The 14104-nt window shown below is 39.2% G+C and overlaps 2 protein-coding genes across 3 annotated transcripts in view; one reads left to right on the top strand and one right to left on the bottom strand.

Moving 5' to 3' along the window:
- The first annotated feature begins 227 nt into the window (after positions 1 to 227).
- Positions 228 to 1625, top strand: LOC135714879 (chromobox protein homolog 3-like). The gene is made up of 3 exons (XM_065238298.1): positions 228 to 390; positions 490 to 557; positions 620 to 1625. The coding sequence occupies exon 3, from the start codon at positions 621 to 623 to the stop codon at positions 1257 to 1259; it is 639 nt and encodes a 212-aa protein (XP_065094370.1). The 5' UTR covers positions 228 to 390; positions 490 to 557; position 620; the 3' UTR covers positions 1260 to 1625.
- A 3277-nt stretch (positions 1626 to 4902) lies between these two features.
- Eaat1 (Excitatory amino acid transporter 1) overlaps positions 4903 to 14104 on the bottom strand; it is a 42954-nt gene continuing 33752 nt past the window's right edge. The window contains exons 3-12 of one of the 2 annotated variants that reach the window (XM_065238566.1): positions 13366 to 13597; positions 13026 to 13283; positions 12915 to 12957; positions 12792 to 12831; positions 8818 to 9132; positions 8457 to 8751; positions 8250 to 8384; positions 8086 to 8188; positions 7897 to 7951; positions 4903 to 5741 (exon numbers count right to left, since the gene is read on the bottom strand). In XM_065238566.1, the coding sequence (XP_065094638.1) occupies positions 7937 to 7951; positions 8086 to 8188; positions 8250 to 8384; positions 8457 to 8751; positions 8818 to 9132; positions 12792 to 12831; positions 12915 to 12957; positions 13026 to 13283; positions 13366 to 13565 (1404 nt within the window). In that variant the 5' untranslated portion in view covers positions 13566 to 13597 and the 3' untranslated portion in view covers positions 4903 to 5741; positions 7897 to 7936. The remainder of the gene's footprint in view (positions 5742 to 7896; positions 7952 to 8085; positions 8189 to 8249; positions 8385 to 8456; positions 8752 to 8817; positions 9133 to 12791; positions 12832 to 12914; positions 12958 to 13025; positions 13284 to 13365; positions 13598 to 14104) is intronic. The other variant, XM_065238560.1, reaches the window with a different exon arrangement.

Below are 14104 nucleotides of genomic sequence, written 5' to 3'. Positions count from 1 at the left end.
ATAATTTCAACCGGATTTGTTTGTTTAAATACAAATAAAGTTTTTTTCTGGTTCAATGCAAACAATTTTGTCCGTGAATTTGTCGGATTAGCGGAGGCATACTGTATTAGCTCGAGAAACGTATACTAGTCTAAAACATTTGTTATGCTCCCATAAGTTTCCGTTCTTTCGATAGGGCAAGCTGTCAGAAGTTTCGTTCCGCGGGCTCGCAAACTGAAAGAGGAAGCCATCGCGCATTTTTGTTTGCCGAACGAGGTCCGCCGTACTGGCTTGTTAAAGTGAAAATTTTTGCTATAATTGCACTCTTTTTCCGCACAAAACGTAGCTTCCCGGTTGCTGGAAAGTCTTCCAGTTGTGAATTTGGTATTTTGAGCCGGAAGTGACTGAACGGTGAGTGTTCAAATACAAGCAAATATAGCGGCGTTCTGGACGGCATCTTCCTTTTTTTTTTTTTTTTTGTTCATGCTTTTTATTTCCTTCGTTTTCCAGACAGTTCAGCCTGTGCCAGTAGCGCCACCATCGATTTTATTTTCCACAACACCACTGACGCTTTGGAGGTGAGAAAACAAATTTATTTTATCGGAATACAAATTCAAAAAGATCAAATTCTACGTTACAGAATGGGCAAGGTTAAGGAAAATAAACCGAATTCTGATAGCGAGTCCAGCGAGGAGGAGGAGTATGTCGTAGAGAAGATCGTCGATCGACGAGAACGAAAGGGTAAGGTCGAATATTTCCTGAAATGGAAGGGATACGATTCGTCAGCAAACACCTGGGAACCGAGAGAGAATTTGGAGTGCCCGGAGTTGATCAAGGCATTTGAAGATACTCGCACTGCGGCAAAGAAAGAAGCCGCCCCCAAGGAGAAAGAGAAGGAAAAGGAGAAAAAGAAACCTGCCAAACCGTCCTCCACGAGTAGCTCGAAAAGAAAGGCCGATTCGGATGCCGAGAATGATGGATCAGACGATGATAAGGATGGCTCTGCGTCGACCAAGTCAAGCAAGTCGAAGACTGCTGCAGTCGATAATGATGCTGCTGCCAGCGATGATGGAATGAATGGATTCGAAAAAGGTTACGCCCCGGAGAAGATTCTCGGAGCCACCGAAGCAAACAATGAGCTTTTATTCCTGATCCAATGGAAGGACAAGGACAAGGCCCAGCTTGTGTCGTCCAAGGAAGCGCGCAAGCACTGTCCCCAGCTTGTCATAGACTTTTACGAGGAGCGTCTGATCTGGCAATCATCCGATTCGGCGGAGTAACTCGCACGAGTTCAATTTCCCTACTTTTTTTTTTTCTCCGTTACAAATCGAATGGGGCTGAACGTTTTCCTTGATGGATGTAAGCTTAGGATTTTCGTTTTAAGTATGTCAACAAATAATTATTACGACCCGGAACTATGTATGTCCAAGATAAATAAGGCTTTTATTTACTGATTTTGTAATTGATTGGCTTGAACTGTATTGATGGATATAATCGTAAGAAGCTTGTACGAAGTAATGCAAGGCCATAGAGTAACTTTACAGCAGAAAAATAAAAATTTCGGACAACCACAAAAGACCTGTAATCCATTATTACAATAGAGCATATTTTCTCGGATAATAAAGTTTTGGATAATTAGTATTAGATATCTACGGCTTGAATTTTATTGATCAGTAACAAGACTGCTGTACAGTTTTATTTATAACTGATCAGTTCATTCGAGTAGCTATTCTCGTTTTCGGTCAAACCGTTTTTCCATAAAAAAAGAACTGTTGCAAGACGGTGAGTAGCTGCCCATTTAATGTACATCAGATTAATTTTGCTACCTGTTTCCTTTTTTGTGTTCCCGATCAACTCTGCGATGACGATTTCGTAATTAAATTTTTCTTCCTTATTTCTTGTGAACCGAAGCTTGCCTTGCCAATAAGCAATCCCATCAGGCAGGGAAAATTCTCTGCTATTCGATAGTGGTGTTCGATTGGTTACGTGAGCTTCGGTATGCAAGATAAGGGCATTACAATTTGTTTGGTCCGCCCTTCGATGTTGTTGGTAGAGCTCGAAAATCTTTGTTCTAAACAAATCTATAGATAGAGCTGGAAGTAGTGCGTCGGCCCATGTGTGTTGAATGGGTGCGATATACTACGCAGGTGTGGAAGCTGCCTTTCTGCATATTCGATTACCGGCAATGGATAGCAATCGATGGAACAAAGACCGACATTAAATAAATAAAAGAAGAAGAAGAAGAAGTGCGTAACAGCTTTTGTAAACAATGACTTATCTCGATGATTACTAGGAATTCAAGGCACGCCCACACAAACCAACATTATGTAAAGGAAGTCTTCTAGAAATATTAAAAAAGAGGAACTGTATTCATCTTTGCCTTGGGTATAGTCGCTTCGAGATCACGGACTACGGTTTGAACAACCCTGGCATCCGGTGAACATGAGCATCGACACGGCATCTATGGTTTGGTCACGTTTGGATAATTGAAATATGAGCGGTAATTGGTACACTGATGATATATTCACAGACAAACAGACGTTACTCTTCTTTCTCGATCTTCACTCACGCATTAAATGACTGATTGGAATATTATCATTTCCGGGAACTTCTCACCGCAGCGCTGGCATCGAATTACAATATTTTCTGATTTTCGCGAGAAGCTCGTTACTGCCCAAGTAACTATAGGCACGTTATTTCGCCTTTTTGGCTATATACGGGCCTCATAAAAACTTGCAAACACAAAATAGAGCCAAAAAGGCGTGCCTATGATTACTTGGGTGAGGTCCTGTTTTTAGAGGTACAATGTTTACAAGAAACACTTATTGAAAGAGTTACATCTGTTTGTCTGTTGTATGTTGCCTCCTGGCAGGGTTGCTTCCACTCACTTTTCTGAATTTTGAAATCATTAGACGTTTTAATGATATTTTGTACTGGTTAGATACAAGAAGATGTTGAAAGGTAAGTATCTGACACATAAAACCTGTCAGTTTCACTTCCTTAGTGTTACAATCAGCGATTTTATGATTCGTGAACGTTCACTCAGAGTGAGCGCTCGCGAGTAGTATAATCGCTGATTGTGACTATCTGAAAGCGAATTTGACAGGCTTTATGTGTCAAACACTTGCCTTTTAACCTCTTCTTGTATCTAGCAAGTACAAAATATCATTATAACGTCTAATGATTTCAAATTTCAGAAATTCATTTTTTATAGCAAGTGAGTGTAAGAAAGCCTGGTTACTATTTCACTCTGCAGAATACAGTATTGCCCACAATACAGCTGCTTAATCATGCCATAAGATTATCGATCTGTTAATCAATTCATAAATATTTAGTTTGACGCTGGGCTGAAAAACGATTTTGTGCAAAGTTGTAGCTGAGAAGATTTCCTATAATAATAGCGATAGAACTTGTTAACAGTGCAATATGGAAAAAGGCTAGAAGACAGTGAACAAAAAGTTTCTGTCAGTTTGTCTGTCTGACCCTTATAGACTCGGAAACTACTGAACCGATTGGCGTGAAAATTTGTATACAGGGGTTTTTGGGGCCGTGGAAGGTTCTTATGATGGTTCGAGACCCCTCCCCCTTATGTAAGGGGGGGCTCCCATACAAATGAAACAGAAATTTCTGCATAACTCGAGAACTAATCAAGCAAATGGAACCAAATTAGGCATGTGGGGGTATAAGGAGATAATCATAGGGGGTAGCCCCTTAGATAATAGGGGTGGGGGGCTACGTACAATATAGCATGCTTTTTTTTAAATCGGCGCATAAACTCAAGCTAATATTGAATCCCGAGCAAGACCGGGCACACTCAGCTAGTTTCCATATAAATTTCAAATGGTTTGTGCCAAGTCAGTTTCTTACCAAATGAGTTTAAATTTCGGGAGGCTAATCAGGACCCTATTTGGAACCGTTTGAGCACTGTGGAACGAACATTTCAAATTTTGCATCAGTCTATTATTCACCCATATGCTTGTAGGAACCGTTTTTCCGTACACAAAAATATATGAAAAATACGGTTCGAACATAAGCAAGAATATGGGTGATTATGTATATTATGTATTGAAAACTTGAAGTATGAGTGCTCATTGAAAGACGCCTATAAACGTAGTATTAGCACCGGTTGGAAGCTAACGATTAAAAAATTGGCTCACTACTTGACTAGCCTATTGGTCCCAAGCAAATCGATTAACGTACCCCATTCTAGTTGAAATTCTTGTACAACACTATGTATGTTTTGATTCGCTATGAAAGTTTGACAGATAAAATGAGGGGTTCGTGGATTTTCCTATGTTTCGAGGGGTGATTCGATTTGCATGGGACCGAAGAGAGTACCAGAACTGAGTCAAAAAGTTGAGCACGTTTCTTCGGGACCTTCTGGTTTTAGAGTTACCCCTATGGTATTAGCGTATTAGAGTCTTTGATGTGGGTTTTTTCTCTATACCAATGGAAATTCAAACAGAGAGATTTCTCCAACATGTAACATTTTTATTTTCGTATTTTTGTTTCTTTCATTCCTGCGGCCAAATGGGAGTTTCTTTCTTTCGTTTACATCTTTGATAACATTCATGATAACATCATATGATCCCATCGATTTCCATAGAAATTACACTACCATTGGTTAACCATACCTTCAGAAGAAAATAAATAAAAAATGCGCAGCAGGCATAATTTACCTTCATTTAAAGAATGTGTTTCATATTTATGTTGGTAATGTTGTTGAAGTTAAAGTAATAAATTTAGTAAACATTTCTCCAACTGAAAAAAATAAAAATAACTCGTTTTTTAAACCAATTCAATGATAAGAAAGTTTTGAATGGGCATTTGGTCTATAAAAATAAATAAATAAATAAAAGGGTGAACCGAAACTCTTCTCAGTGATTAAGTGAAAATTAAAAAAAAAAACAAGCAGAAAAAATGTACAAAAAGCTAATTATTAAAATATATTTGTAAGTATTTTTAAATATACAATTAACATTAACAATGTGTTAGACTTAAGCTCGTACAATCTACTTTTGTTTATTTCCAGAGTACGACAAAATTCAGCTGTCAATACGTAACAGTTGGTTCTTTTCTATTTTTTTTCACTCGGAAGCCTTCGTCGAGTTTGGCACACAATAATGCAACCTCTATCCGAAGTCTTCTGCTTTGATGGCTTTAATCCTAATAAGCTGCGGGATGAAAAACCACACTAGAAACACTCTGGTAAACGGGAGCTGTCAATGATTTTGGCCGATTAGTTTCCGATGGTTGTTCATTATTTCACTATTGACTACATCTAGGTATGTATAACGAACATGATGGTGGTGGTGATGGTGACATTGTTGGTGGTGTAATTTCGTAAATTTCATATATTCGTCTTGTTCTCTACAATCCCCTTGGGGGAAAATGGCCTTCCGTATGTTTGGCGGCGATTCTGGCAGCACGTGGCCGAAGTGGCGTCGGTATGATGTGTTCGCTCTCTATACTTATCTAAATAGTTGTCGGTGGATCGTGAGTACCTGATTTTTTTTTTCGAACGTTTATCTCCACACCATGGGATGGTTTCTTTTTTTTGAGAATATCTTATCCGAAACTTCATTTCGGTTTGCAGATTGACTATAACACCTATAAGTTACACGCAGGGAGAATGAATATGATCTGGATAGAAGGGGTTCTGCAGTTCGGAAAACACGGTAAAGCTCGATGGATGAACGATTTTATTCTTTTTCATTGCAATCTTGCCGTAGCTCGACTAGTTCATGGGGTTCGGCGTCGTGCTGAAAATGGAGAAAATAGGATTAGATTGCTTTTAGTTCAGTTGCGAATTAGGCTCAATTTGTTAAAAAGAAAAAGGAACAAGACTAAATTAGTTTTACTCAAACAATAGGTCTGTTCCTGTACTTGCTTTTTTTTGCTTTTGATGTAAGTTGCTGCAGCTTTCTGTTAGTTGCTGTAAGAAAATAATATGATATTGCTGTACAGAATCTAACAGAAAAGCAAGTACGGGAACAGACCTTACCTTTTATACACTCTTGTTTTTTGTTAAACTATGTATTTGTATTAAGATGAAATTACAATAAAAAATGATAAACCGATTGTAAGCATATGTTTAGTGTGAGACAAACTACAAACTACATACCCCCGCTAATTCGAAAAAAAAATGTGTGGCCGGATTAGCCGGGTTGATCCGATAATCCGACTGTCAAATCATAAAAATCAATGTTACCAACCTAACAATGCCAAAAAGCACCATTAGAGACCGTGATGTCGGATTATCGAGTCATCGGATTAACAAGAACTGGATTATCGGGGAAATTGGTGTTTTTTTCCTTAGTCAGTAACTGTTCTGCAATCGAGGGCCAATTTCCGACTAGTGTCGATTGCCAATTGGTAATCAAACCAATTCCATGCAGTTCTTCACCACGACTGTTCAACAACATTTATTATTTTAAATGTTTCTATTACTTTAAATTGAGCCTTACTTTAGCCAAAGCTTGCAAACATGTTTGAAATTATCTGAGTAACATCAAAACATTTTTGTTTAGCGGAAATTTATATTACAACAAAGTCGAAGTCGAAAAAATGCTAGTTTTTGGTCACGTTGTCACGTCACGTCAGTATTTTACCTCTAGTGGCATCTATTAGTGGCTATATATTCCGAGATATTCATAACCTTTTTTCCTCTATCATAGAGGCTTTCAGCCAGAGGCTGGTTCACCTATTTAAAATAGGAGAGGGCTTCAAATGAGTGCCCCCTAGTGTTGATTATAACATTGTAACAAATTAACATAATAAGTTTGTCCACCTGCCATGTTGTGGGATAGCTTGATGTAACCGGTACGCAATCTGAAGAGGACCCGCTGGTCTTTTAGCTCTCCACATCCACCCTTTCACCAGTTTCTCCTTTATTTTTTAAGCAGTAAGGAGCTCCTATCATTGTGCCATTTAGCCCCATATGCACTCCAATCTACACCTCTGACCCATGTCATGATATCAGCTGCAGGGATTTCTCTTGTTGTGAGGGCAGACTCTCTGCCTAAAGCTGCCAGTCTGTCCGCTTGCTCGATTTCACAGTGACTAGGAACCCCCACGAAGGTTGTGTTTCGGTCGACTACTGTCCTAATTGCTTGTGCACATGGGTGACGGATTTTGGATTCTCTCAACACACTGGCTGAGTCAGAGATAATGATTTTCCAAGTGGGCCGGATTCCGTAACTGCCGAAAGAATTGCTGCGGCCGAAAAGATAGACGCAACGTTCGGTAATCTTTGATGGATGCTCAACTGGGGTCCCGATACTTTGAAACCTACTTTACCTCCAGCTTTGGATCCGTCTGTAAAAATGAGTTGTTGATCGCTAAATTTGTTTGCTACTAACTCGTTGAAGAGATGAACAGCTGTTGATATACTGCGGTCACTGCTCCTTATATGTTCCAGTGACCAGTAAATATGCAGTGGAATCCCACCCTTCGAATCCAGTGCTTTGGACCCTTTACACTGGAGGGGTTTGTTGGCATCCTTGAGGAGAAACACGCTCTCATCATTGATTGGTAACCAAAGTAAATCATGTCTACTTTCTATTGGTTCACATAACCTTGCCATATTATAAGACTTCCAAATCTGGAACCTATCCAACCCATCAACACATTTTTTCGCCTCACAAAAATCCCAATAACGTCGGCTGGGGATTGAACCTAGACACACTGGTATTAGAAAGCAGTCACGTAGTAAACTCAACCACCTTATGAAAAAAAATATAGCTGGTGCCAAGTTTTATCCTTCATGAAAAATCTGATTCACAAATGTTTATGATTTTGAAGAACAGCAAAACCGAGATGTGTACTTATTTCGCCAAATAAAAGCACTCATTGGGAAGTTAGTATAAAACGTGTTAGCTTGCAATACCTCATAAAGCACACTGATCTAATAGTTACCTAATCTCTATAAACTAGTACAACATTCATTTTTTCCCTTCTATTGGACTGTACGCTGCAATAAATTTTGAGAAAACGTCATTGTATTCCAATAGAGCTCAAAAAGCGATAAGTCGTATGATTTAGGCACCACATCCTGCTTCCATAACCGATATTTACAGTTTGAACTAAGGTTTGAACAATACTTACAATTTCATTCGGTACACCGGCTAAGTCATTCTTTGAAAGGGAATTCACTAGAATCGTTCCTAGGGCGTCACACATTACGTTGATGGTTGTGCGGAATCGGTCACTGAAAATGTCACGTTTATTTAATAATTCTTGTTACATTTCCATCAGCCGGACAAACTTACAGTAGCCAATCGACGGCAATAATGATAGTCACATCCTCGGCAGGCAGTCCCACAGTGTCCAATACCATGACCATAGTAATCAAACCGGCTTGTGGAATACCGGCGGCACCGATCGAAGCAGCTGTAGCCGTTACACTGAAAGTAAATCGCAGTTAATGTTTCAAGACAAACATTCAGAAATAGCGATAAAAAAATTGCACCAATTACCTCACGGCAACAATATGACCAAACGATAATGGGATGTGCCTCAGCTGGGCAATGAACAATGCAGCGACGGCTTCGTACAGGGCAGTTCCGTCCATGTTGATCGTAGCACCGACCGGAATCACAAACCGGGTCACACGTGGATCAATGCCCATGTTGTCCAAGCATCGAATCGTAATCGGCATCGTGGCTGAGCTGGATCCAGTACCAAAAGCTGTGGCAAGCACTTGGCTCATTTGAGCGATATAAGGGAACGATAGCTTCCGCGTTGTCATGAAGAAGATTACCGAAATAGTGCCTTTTCAGATGATAACGTAAACAGTTACATGCGGTACACAATTATGATTGATGAGGAATTCCTTACCGAATCCATGCAGAAACAATCCCAGCATCACAGTCATAAAGTACCAACCGAGCTGACCGAGCACTTCCATGAAGGATGCCATCTCGAGCAGTTTGGCAGCGACCAGGAAGAACACACCGACCGGCGAGATCCAAATCACCCACGAGGTAATGATCATCATGGCTTCGCTGAGCGTTTCGAACAGGGCCTGCAGGGGTTTACCAGCTTCCCGCATCTTGCCGATGCAAGCACCGAGCACCACGCTGAACATGACCAAACCGAGCACATTGGTGCCCTCGGTGAATTCGGAGGTGATTTTGTATGTATGTAGTGGAACTGGTGGTGAAATTGGATGGTTCAGTTTAGTAATTTAGCGAAATTGGATTTGGGTTAGTGAGAACGTTTCAGTTATGAGTAATGTTTTTCTTTACTTGCAAGTACATTTTCCTGTTGAATGATGACGAAATAATTTATTTACAAAAAACAAGCTCAATATTTCTCACGATATTGCGACAGCAGGTAAATAACTTTGAGCTTTTGAATGCATACCTTGCTAAAACTCTACCGGAACAACTCGTTATTAGAATTGCTCCTACACAACGCGTAATTTGAGCTGTAAAGCAATTCCAGCTCGCATTTACTAATACAAATCATAACAAAAAACTGCATAAATTAACCGTCAACAACGATTGATATTCACGATGCAAGCTTATACGATTCTGCTTGAACAAATCACCTACGAATGGAAAGCGTAAACGGGGCAATGATGTATGATTCTATCCAGTGGCATCATTTTTCTTTTAGCAATGTGCATCTCGACGCAGATTCTATGTGTATGTCACTTTGCGACAAATGGACATAAAATCGCTATTTAATTGCACCTCAATGGCATGAAGGGGTACTTGAGAATGAGCAGATTGTGCCTAACAGTTGTATGTACGTGATTTGTACACAGAGCTGCATCTACTCACTTCGCTATAATAAATGTTTTTCGGAATTATGAAGTCATTAGATGAAATAATAATATTGTGTACTTATTGTAAGATTGAAGAAGAGATTGCGAAGTATATAAAACCACAGACAAACAGAAGTAACTCTTCTCCGTTCCGCATTTAACGATTGATTTGAATATTGTCATTTCCGCGAACTATTGACGGCAGGTGGCATCGGATCATATTGACGTTTCTATGCAAGCTTGCACGCATTTAACGATTGATTTGAATATTGTCATTTCCGCGAACTATTGACGGCAGGTGGCATCGGATCATATTGACGTTTCTATGCAAGCTTGAAAATGCTCATTACAGCTAAAATGCAATTTTTCGGATTTATGAAGCTATGAGATATTTTAATGATAATTCTTATTTACAAGATGCAAGAACAGAAAGTAAAGTGTGTGTATGCCACATAAAACATGTCAATTTAGCTTTCAGAGGGACACAATAGCGATTAGCTGTAACGATGAGCAACGCGATGAGCGAGCAATCAGCGATCATAAAATCGCTAGTTGTGACCTTCTGAAAGCAAAATTGATAAATTTTATATGTCATATACAAATTTTACCACCTCTTCTTGCATCTTACAAATAAAAATTATCATTATAGTATCCTATTGTTTCATAATACCGAAAAATAGCATTTTAGCTGTAATGAACAATTTCAAGCCTGTTTCTATGTATGCATTCTGTTTAACTTGTCTGCAACAATTTTTGTGACTTAGCGAGCAAAATTGTTTACCGCGAAAAGCTCGAGAGATGTCGTTACTGACGTCCATTTTTTTAGGTACAATGATTTCAAGAAAAGCTTATTCAAAGAGTTAAGTCTGGTTGTCTATGATAAAACTTTTCAATTTCGCTTCCGGAGAGTCACAATTATCAATTTTATTATTCGTGAGCGCTCACTCTCAGTGAACACTCACAAATCGTAAAATCGATTATTGTAACTCTCTGAGAGTGAAACTGGCAGGTTGTATGTATAAAGAAAGAAGTATTAGTAACTTACATTTAATTCCACTTCCTTTATTGCTTATCCTTGACAGATACGCGTATTTCGTCTACAAAGTGCAGACTTCTTCAGTGTCTTATACTAATACTCGTCGTACTAATGGTAGTCGAGTATTAGTACAAGACACTAAAGAAATCTGTACATTGTATGTACCGTAAAACGGGGTATCTTTGATAATGCGGGTAACTTTGATAGTATAATATAAAGAATAAATTTACTCGCTGTGCTTTCTCCAAATAAAAAACATTGGTTCCATATTGTAGCTTATGGTATTTCCGTTGATATGGCATATAGTTTTTGAATAGTATGTGTCACATATTTTACAAAAATATTAAAAAATCAATTTCGTGTTTTTCGCCTTTTAGTAAAAGCACTCAAACCATCACTTATGAAATGTATTTCCAATACAGCCATCACAAATTCAATGTTGTATTCTTATTGCTTATGAAGTTTTCTGATTAAATACTCATTCAAAGTTTCATATTTAAAGAACTAAATTGTTTGAGTTTCATTCATTTTTTTTCTACATTCATCGAGCATTATCAAAGTAACCCCAAATCAAAATACTGAAGTTCGGTCACAAAACTAAAAAAAATAGTGCAAACGCTTTAATTTTTGTTAAACATATTACTAACAAATTGACTCTTGGATCCTCAGTACTTGTTTTAAAAATATGAAATTTGAAAAACAGTCATTGTTGTAAAAAATATTTAGAATATACTTTAAAAAACTATCAATGTTACCCCGTTTTACGGTATGTATGTAAGGTAGCCACCATCCCTTCGAAGATCTTGTCTTGAATGCAGCTCCACTTAATAGCACTGAAGAAGTCTGTACATTGTAGACGAAATATGCGTATCTATCAAGGATAAGCAATATAGGTAGTGGAATAAGATGAAAATTACGAATCCTTCTCTCTTTCTTCTACAGGTATTCCACTATAAACGCTCACATTCATCAGTATATGTTATGTGTCGAACACATAGGGGAAATGGCTCTAATGTTGGCCTATGGATCTAAGATTGGGCCCATCGCTAAAAATCTGCTGTTTATCAATTTTATCTAGATGAACGCGTCATTGGAACGGCAACAATGGATATTTTTGGTTGCCATTGAAAATTTAGTCGATTGCTGAGTTTATGTATGGGCCCAAATAAAGGGCATTTAGGTCGACATTACATCCATTTCCCCTACTTCACAACCTTTTTCTTGTAACTTATAAGTATACCATTATTACATGTAATGATTTCATAATTCGGAAAAACATGTTGTATAGCGAAGTGAGTGGAAGAAACCCTGTTGCACGTTGGTTGGGGTGTCGAACGGATTAAGCCAGACCTACCCCCCACTACTCCAAGCATGGTAAACACAATGGTCATGTTTTGCAGCATGATATGTAACATCGCATTTTAGGGCATCTTTTGAATTTGTTTTATCTATAGTTTGTTTATTTTAAAGGCTCAATAACGATAGCGCGGAAGAACGCGGTGGGTGGTCTATAAAAGCTCAAAATATTAATATTTACAACCATTGTTCTCGAAAGCAAAAGAAGCGCTTCAAAAGAATTAATTTTCCTAGCTTCATCCGAACGACGAAGAAAATCCAATGGTGTTTCAATGCGTGTGGATGGAATTGAAACCCGTATGACGAATTTAGAACCAAGAAAGAAAGAAGAGGCAAAACGCGAGTTTTGTTTGGTAGGACGGAAATCGGATCAATGGATGGGACCGATTACTCGCAGTTTACTCGAGGGTTAACTTTTTTTAGGAAAATATCAGGGAAGGAGCATGGGAATGAGATTTCGTTTGTCTCATCAGAGAGTAGCATCTTTTGGATAGGTAGTCGATTAATTTTCTTGAGAAAAAAAAACCGTGAGGCTTGGAATCTAAATTGGAATAGGGATTCGGGGGGCCTAAACCGTTTGTAACCCCCTAACCCTATCTGTGTCAATATGAATGGAATTGAGAATAAAAGGCACCAGGATATATTTACCATCAGTAGAATTTTCTGGTGGTACTAGAATGGTACGGAACTGAAATTAAAGACAAGAGACAAATAGTACCACGTTTAATGAACCGTAAAATTGTTGTTGTTGATGGCTGGAAAGGGGCCTACCTGGAACATTGTGGCCTGGATAATGTTTGGCGGGAATAAATTTCTGAAAAGTAGGGGGAAAGTTGAGACTACTGATTGTTGAAATAATAAAGAAGGGAATGGGGTTTTTACCGGATTAAATCTAGAAGCGTGTCGACAGTAAGGACTTGCCGAGTGGTAGCTTTACCCTTCATACTGCCAACATTATGCCCGGCACCGGGCCTTATCGTGCTGACGAGAATGATGCCCAGCACCACAGCACAGACCGTCGTTGTGAAGTAGTACACTATCGCTCTAAATGCAATCTTTTTCGACATGCTGAGATCCAGCGAGCCGATTGCACTGGTGATGGATGATACCAACAGGGGCACGATCAAACACTTCAGCATCCTGAAAAATGACAATGGATACCGGGTTAGGAGCAACCCTGCACGGATCAGTCGAATCTGGCGTGTTGTTACTTTGAGCCTACCGTAAGAACAGATCTCCTGGATACTGAATGTACATCACTTCACGCTGCGTCCATGGCGTGGTGGAGTTTTTGAGCATTAAGCCTAGCGTGGTGCCGCCGAACACACCTACCACCGTGAGGAAGGTGAGTAAGTTTGACTTGACAAAGCGCTTCCATCGTGCAGTCGGTCTGGCGCCGGTCGTCGTATACGAGTTGGACATAATATACTGTCAGCGGTGCCGGGGGAGGGTTTCTGAAAATAAAATAAAAACAAATATTAATAAACTGTTTCACTTGTAATTTACACATTCTTCCCAAATGCAATCACTGATAACATTTAGATTTGTTTACATTAGTTCTGAATGTCGAAGAGCGATTTTTTTTGGATTACATCGTTCTACGCTTCTGTGAAACTATCCCGCGTAGCAGCTCTACGGCTATAGGTCATATGTACTTCCATGTAAATAATAAACAATAAATAGATGAAGTCACAGCGCCGTAGTCCCTTCGACCAAACCGTACCAGCAAGTGCTAAGCGAGTAGACGGCAACAAGTTACAAAGCGCGGACGGAAGTTCACACCGCAAATTGGTACTAAAATGCAATCGACACGAGCGCTAGCGGCCAGTCAAACAAGATGATAATGAACAAATTGATTGCGGAACGACATTCTCCCGACGATAGTGAATGAGTGTCAAGTTCACTGTGCCATATGATCTCATAGTAGGTATTGATAGGTAGTGAGCACTTATTCCCTTTAC

The sequence above is a fragment of the Ochlerotatus camptorhynchus genome, unplaced genomic scaffold, assembly GCF_037179485.1.
Source record: "Ochlerotatus camptorhynchus isolate MF236.1 unplaced genomic scaffold, CSIRO-AGI_Acam_v1.1 ptg000045l, whole genome shotgun sequence".
In the NCBI taxonomy this organism is placed as follows: Eukaryota; Metazoa; Arthropoda; class Insecta; order Diptera; family Culicidae; genus Ochlerotatus; species Ochlerotatus camptorhynchus.
The sequence above is the reverse complement of the archived record's forward strand: the minus strand, read 5'-3'. Positions and strand labels throughout refer to the sequence as shown.